We start from the raw sequence: 17386 nt of genomic DNA, 5'->3' as shown, positions 1-17386 counted from the left end.
CATGATAATAGGAAAATTCATACAGAGAGGGGCAAGATGCATATCTTTATTTGAAGAGTTCATCAAAATACACGAAAATTAGATTATCCTTTCAAATTAAACGAAAGCAAAGATGAGGGTATGGTAAGACCATCGTAACACTACGTGTGTAATTTGAACTTCTCATAGACCAACTATGCTAGATTAAGTTAATATTTCTTATGTTTTTTTTTATATTTTAGCATTAAAGCACTTGCTTCCCCCTATTTATTCTTTCTCAGCGTATTCCCTAGAAACAAATATTGAAAAAAAACAAAAAAAAACTACTTAATAACAAATAAACGAAAAAAATTTTCTTCCCGCAAAAAAAAAATGGCTGGACTGGTAGATTAGGATGAAAAATCAGCTTATATATTTTTTTGAGTTTTCTTTCTAGTTATTTAAAATTGACTAATTTAACCTCTTTGGCTCATTTGCCCTTGCATTCGTTTTCTTCCAGTTTTTGATTTCTTTTAGGGCGTTTTATTTTGATCGTATTTGATAATTTTTCAGTAATATTTCGGTATAGTATACAGATAACTTTTCACGCTTAAAACAAGATTTAATAATAAATTGCTTCGCACCTGGATATAATTTTAATAATTGTACAGGCGTTCAGCTGTTATCGATAATCTAGCCTAAACAAAAACTTTATATTTCTAACTCGAAATTATGCCGATACACATTAGAATAGCGGAGACAAGTTAGATTTCTCGTGAATTGCGACTATAATATACGGCGAAATAATTGATAATTGGCAAGGGAAAATGACTTATGGATATAGCTTACAATAGCTATTTTTTTTAAACACGCTATTTTTCTTAAATGGTTTCACATTGAATTCTTTAAATAAGTGCATTATTGAAAATGAATTTATATTTACTTGAAATGAATTGAAATGAATTTCGTTTATATTTACATGAAATGAATTTATATTTACTCTATATATATATATATATATATATATATATATATATATATATATATATATATATATATATATATATATATATATATATATATATATATATATATATATATATATATATATATATATATATATATATACATATATATATACATACATATATACATACATATATATATATATATATATATATATATATATATATATATATACATATACACATATATATATATGTATATGTATATGTATATATATATATGTATATATATATATATATATATATATATATATATATATATATATATATATATATGTATATATATATATATATATATATATATATATATATATATATATATATATATACAAATTTTTAACTTCAACCATTTTCATTCAAAAAATGGTTTTTGCTTCTGTGGCTGCGCAGTTTTTATTGAAAACATCGTAATCAAAAAGTTTAGCCCTCTGACGATATTTTCTAACCAAGTCGTCTTTCTCTCTCTCTCTCTCTCTCTCTCTCTCTCTCTCTCTCTCTCTCTCTCTCTCTCTCTCTCTCTCTCTCTCTCTCTCTCTCTCTCTCTTACAATAGCAGAATTTATTGTCTAGTAAATTACCAAGTGCTGTTATTTTATTAGTCCTACCTCATTAAAACAATCAATTATTCTTCTTTTTCCAACTACACCAATTAATGAACATGAAAGCAGCAATGCAGCTATAAAAACAATAATGGAAGTGCAGCAACAGTAAGACAACAAATTAAAAAAGGCTTTTAATTATAAAGCTAAAAAATACACCAAGTGACTCAATGTACGTAATTTTTTTTAAAACAGCTTCTAAATTGATACTGTTATTGACAGTAGACTATTGTCAAACCACAGACCATCCATCTTATTGCAAATATGTCAGTATATGTATTATACAGCCTCTTGTCAGGGCCGTATCCTGGGGGGGAGGAGTTACCCGGTTTTACCCCCCCCCCCCCGAAATTTTTGACCGAGTCAAAAATTAGTCTAAAAAAATACCCGTAAAGACAAAACCTTACCAGAAAAAAAAAATATGCTCCCACACTAAATCCTATTGCATTTCTTGGGTAAACGGTTGTGCAATCGCTTACGCAATTACTAATTGCGTTCCTAATTTACTATCCCATTAATTATAATTTACTATGCAAGGTCAGGTGAACATGGGGTTACCTAATTGCCAATTGGGTAACCCCAAGTTCAGCTGAACTTGCATAGAAAATTAGGATTAAGGGGTGCTCGAGGTAAATGTTATAAGAGGAGGGTGCAAGATTGTCCGTTTAATTGAGTTCAATTTAGGACTTGAACAAGAGAAGATCAATTTTCAACATGAAGAGGAAGTGTGACATTACGTCGTTTTTCGCGCCCAAACGGACCAGGGATGTTTCTGACAGTGGCGTTAGCGGGACGTGCGGAGCATTCGTCTACACCTGTGGATCTGGAGGGCACTGGAGCCATCATTGAAGCTTCTGAATCAGGCACACTGGAACAACCACGACGCACCTGCACCAACCCAGTCTTTGTCGTCGTTTGCAAATGACATTGGTCGTTTTGTGAGCAAATCATCCAGTCTCGATTCAAATTCTAAACTGCGTTTGCTGAAGAGTCCTTGGACTCCAGATATCTCCTAAATCTTTTCAGTATCCGAAAAACGGAAGCTGAAGCTTCAGTTAACTTGGATCACTCGTTTCAGTTGGTTGTCCTACTCTCCGTCTGAGGACGCTACTTTTTGCAGATTTTGCGTTCTGTTCTCGTCAGACAGCTGGCAAAGGCTGCCACCAGCGCTTTGGGAATCTATCCAACAAACCATCTAGGGACTAGAAGGATGCGATAGAGGGCTTCACAGCTGAGCAACAAGCACAGTTTCATAGAAACTGCACCGTATCGGCTGAAAACTTCATTTCTGTCTCAGAGAAAAGGCAGGACAATATAGTGCACCAACTAGACGCAGCGAGGAAAGCGCAGGTTCAAGAAAATCGCCAGAAGTTGCGATCAATTGTTGAGACGGTGATATTTTGTGGGCGGCAACAGCTTGCCCTTCGTGGTACCAACGATTCCGGCCCCATTTCGGTCTCGGATCCAGAACCTTCTCACAATCATGGCAACTTCCGAGCCCTACTGTGGCTGAGGGCGAGACATGGTGACGATGTTCTCAAGAACCATCTCCTTTCTGCGGCCGGAAATGCCACATATCTTTTTTCCATCATCCAGAATGGTATTATCGCCGTATCCGGGGAGCTTCTTCAGCAGTCTATTTTGGAAAGAGTAAACGCAAGTCCATGCTTTCCGCTGCTTGCCGATGAAACAGCGGACGTTTCGAATACGAGCAGCTGTCTGTTTGCGTCCACTACACTTTCAAAGGTAACCTGCATGAGGACTTCCTTGGTTTTACCCCAGTTTCTGATTTGACTGGGCAAGGTCTGGCTTCATCAATTCTGCAATTTCTCGAAAGCCTTGGTCTTAATATGAACAAGATGGTTGGTCAGGGATATGATGGTGCAGCAGTGATGAGTATGCATCTTAGGGGCGTCCAGGCCGTTATACGTGAAGAGTATCCGAAGGCGCTTTACGTCCATTGTAGTGCGCAGAGTCTCCACTTGGTTATCTCTTCTGTATGCTCTATTCAGGCGTTTAAGCATTTCTTCGGTGTCTTGTCGCAAGTCTGCAGTTTTTACCATACTTCCCCACTCAGGACACAGAATTTAAAAGAGGAGATCAACGAAATAATACCGGATTCGAGGAAACATACTTTAACCGGACTCTGCGAAACAAAGCTCTTGAAGAGAACGGAAATGCAGAAACGTCTGCAAAAGTGGCGCAGTTGCTGGACATGATGAATCAGTCGCAATTTGTTGTGCGTCTCCATGTGGTCAAAGAGCTTTTTTATCTTACGTTTCCACTGTGCAAGAGTCTTCAGTCAGTTGACTGTGATTTGGCAGCTGCATGCAGGCACGTGGAAACTGTCATTTCAAAAATAAAGGAAATAAGAGGAAATGCTGCTACTGCTTTCACGTCTATTTTCAACGAAGCCCAGCATTTTGACAGCGACTTAGGACTGGAGATGACTCGTACAAGGACGAGAGGGGGTTGGAGTGTGCAAGCAGACGATCCAGACCTTCTCAACCACTATAAAGCCTCGCTCTTTATTCCTTTCCTGGACCACTTCACTTCCGAGCTGAAACAACAATTTGAGCTTCACCAGAAACTGCTGTCAAATCTCAGCGTCATTTCTCCTGCCAAAATTGTTTCTGTCGATCTCAAGGCATTAAACCTGGAGTCATTGGTCGAATTGTATTGTGATATTCTTCCTTGAACAGACTGTTTAAAGCAAGAGATTGAGCTATGGCGCATCAAGTAGGAGAATGTTCCGGTATCAGAAGCCTACTTGTGCTGTGTCTTCGCTTCAGGCATGCGACGCCACCTTTTTTCCAAATGTTTTTCATTTTCTGGCTGTTCTTGCAACGTTAACTGTTAGCACAGCTGCTCCGGAAAGAAGTTTCTCAACGCTCAGAAGGCTCAAAACCTGGCTGAGAAATTCAACAGGAGAAGAACGCCTGAGTGGTTTAGCCCTCCTTTCAGTCCATAGGGACGTTGACATCTGCCCTGACAACGTCATCAACATTTTTGCAGGGAAGAAAAATCGTTGCCTGGAGTTCGTTTGCTAGATAGTGGCTGTACTATTGGTTCGCTTCGCCATTACTTTTAGCTAAAAAAATAAAAAATATATAGACTACTTCTACTATTTGGCTTCTTTTTGCGTTAACTGTTTTTGCTGTCCCCCCCCCCAAAAAAAAAAAAAAAAAAATAGTTTGTAGTTTTAACTGTATGTAAATACTTGTCTTGTTTTTGCGTTACTAAAAAAAAAACCTTAAAGACACGAAAGTATGTCTAGTGGACGCGTCCTCGTTCGGAAGGGGCGGACTAACGGTCTCGAGCTAACGTCATGTTGCTCGAGGCTGTTAGACAAAGGCCACGGAAAAAAAATCGGGTATAACCCCCTCCGAACAAAAATCCTGGATACGGCCCTGCCTCTTGTCTTTGTTAAATGTCAGGACGTTTGATATACATTCGTTCTTGTGCTATCAATATATTTAAGAATGCCGTTCACGAACCTCCCTTGTACCAAGAGTCACAGACAGAAGCGCACAAAAGCTGCACTAGATTTAGTTGTCAAGAACGTATCCACGATTTTTTTTGGTGGGGGGAAGGCACAAAAAAAACTTAAAAAAAAACATCAAAAATTTGTTTATATTAATTTTTGTTTTGTTTTTACGAATCGGGCAAACATTTCGGGGGGAGGGGGAGTTCGAATCCATCTCCCCTCGGATACGGCCTTTTCAGTTGTGCTTAGATTTCAGCAAATATCTAATTACCAATGGAGAAACCTTTCAGTCTCAATAAACTCACTTCACACATTATTCGTCATATTACAAATTAGCTCAGTTATTGGCAATAATATGACTGGTACAGCTCGTCATTAAGACCCATAATAAATTTTTAGTTATATTTTTCTCACTTAATTTATTGCGACTACAAAAGGCAAAACCCGTTACAATAAAAAAAAAGTAAATGAAATCTGCAATGAAAAAAAAAACTCGGGGCTTACCACTCTAACAGCTGTTTACAAAGGGTCAAGGGACTGTCAATAAAACATCTATGAGTCAGTAAAAAATCTTCCACGTATGTGGGATCACACAATGACTCATCAAGAAGCCATTTCATTAGTTTTTCAACTGTACCCTGAAAATAATGTAGTTTGTCAAACATAAAAAAAAAGAACAGGAAGAGAAAGAGTAAATACTGTTTGTCCAATATATAACACAGCACATGTAATTATTGGGTAGCAAATATCAGTATTTATGGCCTTATTTTACTAGCAATTAATAAGTTGAAAATGTAAGCATAAAATGAGAATAAACAGAACTCAGCAAAATGTCAGGAAGAATGGATGAGATTAGCAGACGGATCCTAAAAAAAAAAAAAACTTAGACAGAAAGCCGCTTTTGGGGTTGCTTATTTTGATCCATCCCAAAAAGGGTTCTAATGCCCCTAAAATTTCAGCTATGTATACCATTGTTATTAAATATAAACTCGAAATACGAAGAAAACAAACATACAGAAAATACAAGCAAGAAGTAGACTGATTATTCACCAATAAAAAACAAGAAGCTTTCAATGACTAGAAGCTTTGTCAGTACAGCTGCTTCATTACTAACTTGAAAATATCACCGAAAATGTCTTTAAGTATACTTGTGCACAAAGATGGACTGCGAGAAATATCCCTTTTAACATTGGGCCGAGAGACTCCCCCCAGAGACATTAGACATAAGAGTGCACTTAAAAACCTTTCTGATTCTTCTCTTTCACCAATTGTAATTGGGACCACTAATATTTATACAAGTTTATAAGTGTCACCTTATGATATTTACGATTAATGTCTGAATATTTTTGTAAACATAAAAATTAAAACATAAAGAAAATATAAATCAAAAGAGAAGAACCTTTCAGAAGAACTATTTTTATGTTTAGAAGAAATATCAGAAGAACCTTTCTGATACTTTTCTTTCGAAAATAGTAATTGATACCACTAGTATTTATATAAGTTTATAAGTATTACCTTATGATATTTACGATTAATGTCTTTGAATATTTTTGTAAACATAAAAATTAAAACATAAAGAAAATATAAATCAAAAGAAAGACAAAGAAACAACCATAATGCTGCTTGTCCAACATATGGCAAGGTGCGTATAGTGACTAGTATTTTTGTTAGTACCGTTACATTTTTAGTGACTCTAAAAGATAAACAAATTTTATGGTTATAAAGTCATATTTTGAAATGTGCCTATAATGCTTGCATAAAAAATTACTACAGCTACTGTTGGAACCCTTGGTCCCAGTTTGTTCATATAAATGTCCCTCCCAGATTCCTTTCTTTTGGCCCCTTAATTATTTTCCTTCCCCGAGTAATAATTATTAATTTTCCTTTTATTTTGTGGCGCCATTTTATGTCCTCCTAATTGCGTAGTTGGCTAATAGACCGCAAGGAATTAAATTGCGCAGTTAAGGAGGTTTGACCAGTAACTTAGTAAGTCCTCGGATTGGCTGGAGATATTCATTACCACCCCGTACCCCGTCGCAGACACGCGGCTAGCGGAGCGGGCTGGAAGAAAGAGTTCCTTTTTTAAGTCAGTTCTTTTGTAGCGTGTCTTGAATACAGTAAGATTTTTTTATACTCTTTTAACTTTTCAGCCTAGGTCGAGTCTAAAGAGATAGTTAGAAATATTACCGGTAACCCTTGGCCTTAAAGTGGCCCTGGGACCATTCGATCACGCTAGTAGATACGGAACCGTTGGAGTAAACGCGGAAATCCCACTACTTTGGGCCGACAAGGGGTTCTCCCCCTCCAGTAAGTGGCATAGCAACCTCTTTGCGCCATTTACGCCTCCAATAAGTGGTGCCAGCGGTACTTACACTCCAATAAGTGGTGGCAGCTAGAAAAGAAGCTAGCAACAGCACTGACAACAAAAGAATTTTGCGTTTTCGAAGAGACGGGTTAATTTGGCCTAGAAAGTAGCCTATTGTGAGTACATATAAAAAGACAAAAATACGCAATCAATTAATAGAATTATGAAGGTCTATAATGGGCTGTGTGCCTTGTTAGACAAATATACAAAAGAATAACGTGAAACTAATGAGTTGAGTTCAAAGTGTGGGAATCTCCGCATTTAAAAGTATTACTGGGTTTAAGGATAGATAAGAAAACGTTGAAAGTTGGGTTATTATTTGAGTGAATTGGCGGACTTAGATATAATCTTCAGTGACGAAGGTTATAAGATTATTGAAGATGGCAAATTAGGAAGATTTGTCAGTGTGTGCATACATTTGATAAGGAAGGTGGGAGGCACCTTTCCTATTGAGTAATCTGCCCAAGAGGAGATTATATTTGGAGTACGAGTATCCAGGGAGGATTCGTGATTTGTTTTACAGGGTAGTTCTCCTGTTTTAGCTTTAGTCCAGCTAATTCACTAGTTGAATATTCGTGCTGTTTTTTAGTTTATTTTCTTGTCCAACCCCTATTAATTCGTTTTTCGGAGATATATTTCACTCGTGTAAAATTGATTGCTGTGAAAGAAGTCGCTAATCTCTAATGAAGTCTAGATATTCAGATTATTTGAAAAATTGTTGAACTTGCTAAGATTGACTAATTGAATAAGAGATAATATAATCGAAAAGAAGTATACGCGCTAAAATGAGGAGGTACGAAAAAAACTTAGGAAGGATATGTGAAAAAACAAAACAAACTAACCCCTCAGAGGCTGTGCCAAATGAAGGGAAGTTACGAATGAAAGAAAATACGGATAGGAACCAGCAGACTCAGAAAAAGAATAAAGAGAATATAAAGACAGTGAGAGTCATAGTAGGCTAAGTATAAGGAGTAATAGAAGCTCAATTTCCAGCATGAGCTCGCGAAAAAGTACCCGAATAAATATGACACAACAACTATTAAATTTCATTAAGAAAGAAAGAGAGAAAGATAGACAAGAAAGAGAGAAAAAGGAGAAGGCAGACAGAGAGGAAAGAAAATAATAATGAAAATGATTGCAGGGAGAAATTCCCATGAGCCTCAAAAATCGTTTACAGTAGAGGAAATGCAGGCAATAAACCTTCAACCAATGAAAGAAAATGAAGGTGTACATTTATACATATACAATTTTGAAAAAACGGCGGAATTAAGCGGATTACCGAGAGAAAATTGGGTGACAAGAATACGGCCACTCCTTAACTACAAAGCACAAATTGCATATAAAGCATTACCAATGGAATACTCAAAAGATTTTGAAAGACTAAAACAAGCCATTTTTGAAAAGTTTCAACTATCTCCCGGGCACTTCCGAAGAAAGTTTAGGATCCAAAGAAAACGAGACAACGAAAGGTACAAAGGATAGCCTACGGGTGCAAATTGAAAGATATTTGTTTAAAATGGATGGAGCTAGAGAATTATAGAATGGTAGAAGACCCGGAAGAAATAAAAGAAAAGATAAAGGAAATAATGGATAAAACAGTAATGGAACAATTTTTAGAAAATACCCACAGAGAATTGAAAATATATTTGAAAGAAAAGAACCCATAAACAAGCGAAGAAATGGCGAAAATGGCAAATAGGTGGACCGAAATAAGAGAAGAAATGGACGAGACAGACATATTTCAAAATAAAGAGTTTAACAAAAATAGGCATTATAACACAGCATAAGGAGAATTAACTTGCTATAACTGTGGTACCACGGGGCTTTTTGCAAGAAACTGCCCCAATGTGACCAAAAACCACATAAAACGACAGCCTGGGCCATGACCCATAATAGGGGAAAAAAATACGCATTTGCAGAGTCGCATAAGATATACGGAAAATAGAACGGGGAATTAGTTGAAATGGCAATTGATTCTTGCAGTGATCAAACTTATGTGCAAACTGACCTAATTAATACAACAGAAATAGACCATAAAAATAAAATTACAGCATTATGTTATTATGGAGACAAGCACCTATGCCCGTCTGCTTGGGTAAGAACAGAAATTGCAAAGAAGGACGGTACGGTCCAGAGAAAAATGATAAAAATAGGCTTAGTACCCACTCTAGCAGTGGATGTTTTAGTAGGAGGAGACTTCGGAGATATCGGAAATCTCCTATCGTTAAAAGCGACTTCTTTAACAGTGGGAAAATTACAAAATTACACTACGACGGAAATATATAATACTCCGTTAACTACGGGGGGAGGTGGACCGGCCCATAAAACAAACTGGGAGGCTGTACCACCCTGTCGGAAAAACGAAATACTTGATACACGTGTTCAAAATGTTGATATTCCACAAAAATTGGATGCGGAAGTAAAGAGGCCACATAATATTGAAAATAAGACGCGCCAAATTGATTTTTCGGTAAAATTTCCAGAAAATGGAAAACTTGAAAACACTTTTAATGAATATGAGACGCTAACAAGTACAGGCCAAAATGAAGCGCTGATTGCACCAGAGAATAAGGAGACGAAATTTATTGTACGCGCTTTCCCTCGAAAAGTTAGAGAAATTTTAGTAGAATATGAAAAACCAAATGTCGGAGTTCAGTTCCCATTTCATGACGAAATGTCTGTTGCTGCGGTAAGAATAAAAAAGACTAAGAGAGAGAAAAGAGATATTAAACGGAGCTACAGTGAAGTAATGCAGTCAAAGATGGTGGACATTGGAGTCCAAATCAGATTTAACGATGATTTATTATTCTGTGCAAATAACAAAATTGAGGAAAGTAGAGATGAAAAGAGGAGTGTAAAAAGAGGCAGAATTTGGAGATTCAGCCAGTAGTAGTGAAAAATAAAATGTTGGATGGGTTGTGCCTTGATAACATAAATAATAGGGGGAAAAATAGGTCAAAGACCCATGGGGAATAAAGCAAGATGGTTACAAGATAAAAATGAATGACCTACAACGGGTTGGGGGAAAGTTGGGAGATATTGAATGTCGAGTCAGATTGGAAAAACTTGAAAAGGAATCTGAGATTGGTATTATCAACTCAAAAGATATGTCGATCCTTTATGAGGAGGAGGAATCCCTTGGGGAAGATCCCCTGGAGGACGTCACGAGAGATAGTCCTTTTCCTAAATGCACAACTGGCGGACAAGTTGTGATCCTTTCACCGAGGTTGTGCCTCTCTGATCTGGACTCCTTGGGGGAAATTCTCTCCCAGTCACTTTATACTTCTCCCAAACCTTTGTCCAGTAACCCTATTCATAGTTGTTATTCTTCTTGGGAACCGACAATTATTTCCGGCAAATTGTATTCAGCGGGAGATGCATCCAAATTTCATTTGCAATTAGCATCAATGCATATTCTGCATTTGATTATCCCAGGGGAGGGAACCCAGAAAAAAGGCGATTCATGGTTCGCTCAAAATTTTACTTCATTCCCAGTACCCTTATCGTTTCCACATGCCAGTGTATTTTTGGCCTTGGATTGTTTGAAATTGAGCCAAGGGGCAATTTATTTTTTTTATTGAGATGTGGGGTTGTTTCCACAGATGGAAATTAAGAGGCTAGTGAAGCCAATTTTTCATGATAGCTGGCATCATCAAATATGCCAGAAAGTAATTCTCTGATCATCTCAAATGTAAACTCGTGAGAGCGAGAAAATTTTTTTTTTTTGATTCTGCTACGCACAATCATTTTCTATGAATCTTGGGGACTTCAACTTTGAATACCAAATTCGGATGTTAGACAAGCTAGACCATGGTGGTTCTACAATAGAGACGTGGGGATGACGACGAATCCTGAGCCAAGCGGTGGAACTACAGACACTGGTGGAAGAGAGAAGATACAAGTTTAGTGATTTTGAGATTAATGTTATTAATTTTATGTCTGAGTTTCCAGCCAATCCACCGGGGATGCGGGCCATTTATCTTAGGAGGGAGATGTTGGAACCTTTGGCCCCAGTTTGTTCAGATAAATGTCCCTCCCAGATTCCTTTCTTTTGGCCCCTTAATTATTTTCCTTCCCCGAGTAATAATTATTAATTTTGCTTTTATTTTGTGACGCCATTTTAAGTCCTCTTAATTGAGTAGTTAGTCAATAGACCACGAGGTATTAAATTGCGCAGTTAGGGAGGTTTGACCAGTAACTTAGTAAGCCCTCGGATTGGCTGGAAAAATTAATTACCACCCCGTACCCCGTCGCAGACACGCGGCTAGCGGAGCGGGCTGGAAGAAATAGTTCCTTTTTTAAGTTAGTTCTTTTGTAGCGTGTCTTGAATACAGTAAGATTTTTTTATACTATATACTCTTTTAACTTTTCAGCCTAGGTCGAGTCTAAAGAGATAGTTAGAAATATTACCGGTAACCCTTGGCCTTAACGGTGGCCCTGGGACTATTCAATCATGCTAGTACACGGAACCGTTGGATTAACCGTGAGAATCTCAATATTTTGGGCCGACAAGGGATTCCCCCAATCCATTAAGTGGCATATCAGCCTCTTTGCGCCATTTGTCCCTCAAAAAGTGGTGACCCCCGTACGTTACACCTCCAATAGCTACTTCTTATGGGCCTTAAAAATGAAGGCTCAAAATGTATTGTAAATATAGTCGATATCTTAAAATATATTTTTTTTTATGAGTTACAAATACTAAAAAAAAGGACAGAAAAACTCTAATTTATACGATTTTCGACAAAAAAGGGGGAGGGTGCATACCCCTATAACATACGAAAGTATACGCAGTTTCTCATTTGTATATAAGAAACATAATGAAACAGTTTAATATTGTTTGTTAGACTCATTATTTTTTGAGTCAGAAATATTAAAAAAAAGGGCGAAAAAAATTCTAGTTTTCACGATTTTTTTAAAGGGGGGGGGGGAGGGTACATACCCCTAAAACATAAAAAAGTATACGTTGTTTCTCATTTGTATATGAGATAAATAATAAACAAGTTTAATGTTGTTTTTTAGACTCACAGCAATTTCTACCCATTGATGCGTATACTACTACTGCTGCTACTAAAACTCACTACAGCACCAAGCCGCCTGAGGCCAACACAGCTACGCACACTCCTCCTTCATCATGATCTATCGAAAACCTCCCTCTTTACACCTACCCTGGAAGTTTCCATTTTCCTAAAATCTTCCTTTACGATATCCTCCCACCCCAACCGCGGACGACCTGCTTTCCGTTGAGCCATAGACGGCTCGCCGAAAAGGAAAAAATTTGGCAACTTGTTATCCTTCCTCCGCAGAACGTGCCCTAGCCATCTCAACCTGTCTCTCATTATAGCCCTAGAAAGCGGGATTGAACCACACTTTTTGTACCAACAATCTTTTGAAAATTGAAGTTATCGTGTATTTTCCAGTAGGTTGCATCAAGACATGGCTACTTGTAGACAGAGAAAAGCCAAGACAAATAGTCCAAGTAATTGAGAAGCAAATGTTTAAATGGCTGGGGCACGGGTAAATGGCGGGAGTATGCATGACTCTCTTATTGGACAAATACTTTTTTGTGAGTTTTTGGAAGTCATACCTGCCTAGAGTCTCAGGCATGTTGACCAAGAATTTAAAATTGACATAAGTCCGTTAGATTGCCTGTAATGAGAGGCAAACAAGGCACGCCCGCCTATTATCTTGAGAAGGTTGACCAAGAATTTAGAATTGACATAGGACCATTAATTCGCTTGAAATCATAGGCAAACAATCGTTTAAAGCTGTCTTTATCTTTCAAATAGTAGGCCTACCTTATTGTTGCCTAAGCTCAGCTCCACATTCTGAGAAAATTTCAATTTTTCAAAAATGTTTCCAATTTTTGGGTCACTTGCCCAAGACTCTGGGCAGGTGGGCGCCCCCAAATATAGTCCCAAGTTTCTCTACCAATTTAGCACCTTTTCACGGAAGCCCAGCGTCTCCAGTAAAAAAAAATAAAAAAAAAAAAAAAAAAAAAAAAAAAAAACTCCCTCACCAAGAGCCAAATCTTGGGTATGAATTTAATCTACTCGATCTATTCAATGCCAGATTTATTTATCTCTTTTTTATTTATTTTTAAGAACAATAAATATACCAAGAGTTTACTTAAAGTTTCCGAGGTTCTTAAAAGTTGCCCAAGAGCAGTCGGTCTTGTTTTGAAATCAACGATCACCAACGTCGCCTCTGGAGTTGATGCAACCCCAGATACTGGAGTTACTGTTCCCAATATTTTCTACCAACTGGTATAACAATTTTTGTCAGTAAAAAAAGAAATAAAAATCCGTAAAAGACATCGAAAAAACAAGTAAAAAACATGGAAACATCGAATCTCACGTACGTGGTAAAATTTTAAAAGGCTTCACATTACAAATCTTAAATCGATAAAACCAATGTATAAATTTTTAAGTTTTTTAAGAGTTCCTCAAGAATAGAGCATTCCCATCATCCACTTGTTTTATCTTTGAATAGCCTTTTCTCCCTGAAATGAAAAACTATTTTCCTTTTCTTCATTAATTTACTTTTTATTTTTCTATTAGTCACTGGGAATAAACTGATTATAAACCATAGTTTAGCATTTGTAGCTTTCTGGACTCTACACTTAGGGCAAAAGTGTTGAGGGTGGTCTTCCTCTGGGTTACGAAGCACTTTAAAGATTTTGGAACGGATCAAGCAGTGATTGATTTCTTGGGGAAACTTGAACAAGGCTTGAAGTTTTAGCTTTTAGGAAGAGAAGAAGAGAAAATGAAGAGAAGAAGAGAAGAAGTAGAAGAGAAGAAGAAAAATGATAGCCTTTTTAAAATTCTTAGGCTGAGAAATTGTCCTTATCCTCTTCGAGAAAGCACTCTATGATATACAGATGTGACTAAAATGGAAAAGCTGTTTCCTTGGATTTATATGCCCCGTATCACAGTTTATATAATTATCCAGTATGATCATTCCCTATCTCGCCCATTATAAAAACCCGGACCGGGGTGCGAGTGCTCCGGAGAACGTTTTTGCAGATAGAAACATAAGCGGCATCAGATCTTTTCACGGGTAGACAAGTCAGACGCGAAACAATCGGAAACAAGTGGAAACCCGCTATTACGAATAATGCACTTTGTAACCATTTCTCATTGATAGACGCAAACATACTGATCCATAAGTGAAAAAGAAGTGGGAGGAGCTTTTTGTTCGCACCGAGAACGAAGACCAGAAATGATCTGCGATAAGCTTACTGGACAATTATATAAACTGTGCCCCGTATACACTGGGCGGCATCCCAAAAGTACTATCATGGTTGCCCTCTGGAAGGCAGCCTAGTAAAGAACGAACCATAGCCCTTACTATTGGAACGTTTTAACACATTTTGAAAAAAAGTGTCAAATGAGGAAAACTCGCCGATTGAAGCTGATTTACGAATAATGCTACTACTACTAACAGCTAACCGCAGCACCAGGCTGCCTGAGATCAACACAGCTATACACGCTCTTCCTCCATCCTAATCTATTCAAAGCTTCACTCTTTACATCCTCTCAGGAGGCTCCCATTTCCATTATATTCGCGGACGAAATGCTTTCCGTTTAGCCCTAGAGGATTGGCCGAAAGGACAATCTTTGGCATCTGTCATCCTTCATCTGCAGAACGTGCCTTAGCTATCTCAACCTTTCTTTCATTATAGTCCTAGAAATTGGGATTGAACCACACTTTTCGTACCGCTTGCTGTTTGAAATACGGTCAGTCAGCCGGGTACCCAAAACAATCCGCAGGCAGTTTCCCTGGAAAACATCTAGCAAATCTTCCTCTATCTTTTGGAGCGCCCATTCTTTAGAACCGTATTTCACCACAGTCATCACTGTAGCTTCCAATATTCTAATCATGGTTCGCAGACTTGTCTTTCTATCCTTCCAAACTTTTTTCAACTGTGAAAAAACACCCTGAGCCTTGGCTATTTTACTTTTAACATCTTCACTGCTCCCACCGTCTTTACTAACATTACTACCAAGGTAAGTGAAGCTGTCCACTGGATCAATCTTTAATAATATAACATTAAAACGGTTTTATTTTCAAACGCCTTACACGGTCACGCCGAAATAATGGATCGTTTCATCCAACATTGATAATCCAACGTTACTTTTTTCATTTTCTGCTATTCCTAGCCTCAGGAATAAACAAAATTTGATTTACGAATGGTAACTTTTATTTCGGTTACTATTAATGGTAGCAATTTGCTGCCAAAATAAATCCATGGGAATTCCAAAACATAGCCAAGAACAACCGATGGGAATCTCCGTAACCAAATTTCCCACTGCCTCCCACCCCTGTCCTTAGTTGGTGCCCGGATGGGTATGATATACCACACACTTGCATCTATATTGAATTGAATTTTGCATCTATATTGAGTGATTATTGAATTTTGAATTGAATTTTGGACTGAAAGTGGAATTAAGATTTTAGGATTCGTTCGTTAAATGCTGTTTTTATAGCCGAGCGAAATTTAGGCTGGGTTGTGCCTTGCAAGTTTGGCCGGTTACGGAAGTACCCGTGGGGCACAGCCCTCACGTAAAGATAAGTTTTTTTCATCTCTGATCTTCATTTCTGATTTAAAATTGAAGATAATATTAATGCATTATTAACGCAAATTCAAGCAATTAATTTGAAGTTGGATATTATTGACCCGATGTCAAGGCAGGTCATTTCAATGACGTCGGATGTGGCTGAGTTTGGAAATAAATTTGAAAATGTTGCGTCGTTAATCCAGAATATTCAAAGGGAATCGCAGTCGGTTCGCAGAGATGTGTCAAATGTACGGGAAGAAGTTGGATTAGCACTGAGAAAAATTCAGTATTTAGAAACTGACATGAAGCGAGGAAGCGTAGTGCTTTATAACTTTTCGCCGCAGCATAGGGGGCGCTCACTTCTGGAAGATGTTGTCAGTGCTTTGAATGCGGGAATTCCAAATTTAAATCTCCGTCCTTTTGATGTGCGTGATGCTTTTAGACTTAAGAGTTCAATGAGCGTCCGTCCTGTAGTGATCAAATTCGCAAGTGTTGCAGGGCGGGACCGTGAATTAAAATCAGGTTTTCTTTTGCGAAGGTTGCGATTATCAATTAGTCCTGATTGCAAGGAACGTGAGTTGATTGCCAGAAAAAAACTTAAAGAGACTTTAGAAGATACAAAGACTGAGGGTTTTGTTGATGTGAAATTCCGAGGACTTAAGTTGTTCATCGGTAACCACGTTTTCATGTATAATTACACAAGCGGCCTTGTTGAAGAACAAAAACGTAACACCGCTCATGACAGTGTAAACCCTCCTAGTAGAAACCAAGCTGCACCCCCTTCCCCCCAGAATAGTTCACACTCGGCGCCACCGCCAGATACGGGCATGGTCGGTCGGGAAATCTATAGCAACATGCCCCCTGAAGACGACGGTAGAGTGGCATATCCGTCTAGTGCTAGGACTAGATCTGAATCTTCGGCAACGGTTGTATCTTTTAGTTTCGCAACCACTGGAATGGGGGACGAAGATCTTAATTTGGTGATGTCTTTAACAAAAACCCCAGCTGCAGGGGGATCGCAAGCTATCCCAGCACTAAAGCAGCGTAATCCCGCGAAACGCTCGAATGCGGAAATTATTAGTCCTGATAACAACGAACCAATGAGGGTAAACCGCCCAAGACCCGCAGAGTAGAGTGTCAGAGTAAACTCGGGTGATGATGACGCTAAGAGGGCGATAGTACCAAAAAAACTTTTCCGCCCAAGACAGCAAGAACCGACGATGGGAAATGAGGCGGTATAGGGAAATTTGGGCCATGGTGAAAATTCTCTAGTAAATGTATCACATTGGAACATACAAGGGTTCACGCAAAATAAGTTTAAGGACCTGGTTGAAGCTTGTAGTCCTCAAGTTATTTCTCTTGTTGAAACATGGTCTGGAGAAAATATTATAGTTA

At 37.9% G+C, this 17386-nt stretch overlaps 1 protein-coding gene across 2 annotated transcripts in view; it reads right to left on the bottom strand.

Moving 5' to 3' along the window:
- Nucleotides 1-17386, bottom strand: part of PDZ-GEF (PDZ domain-containing guanine nucleotide exchange factor) — a 98449-nt gene that overhangs the window by 59319 nt on the left and 21744 nt on the right. For both annotated transcript variants that reach the window (XM_089098734.1, XM_089098735.1), the window contains exon 4: nucleotides 5573-5706. In XM_089098734.1, the coding sequence (XP_088954860.1) occupies nucleotides 5573-5706 (134 nt within the window). The remainder of the gene's footprint in view (nucleotides 1-5572; nucleotides 5707-17386) is intronic.

Source organism: Artemia sp. Qi Xiang Cuo, chromosome 13 (assembly GCF_049724085.1).
Source record: "Artemia sp. Qi Xiang Cuo chromosome 13, ASM4972408v1, whole genome shotgun sequence".
Taxonomy (NCBI): domain Eukaryota; kingdom Metazoa; phylum Arthropoda; class Branchiopoda; order Anostraca; family Artemiidae; genus Artemia; species Artemia sp. Qi Xiang Cuo.
Note: the sequence above shows the minus strand (reverse complement) of the source record. Positions and strands in the feature narration are given on the sequence as shown.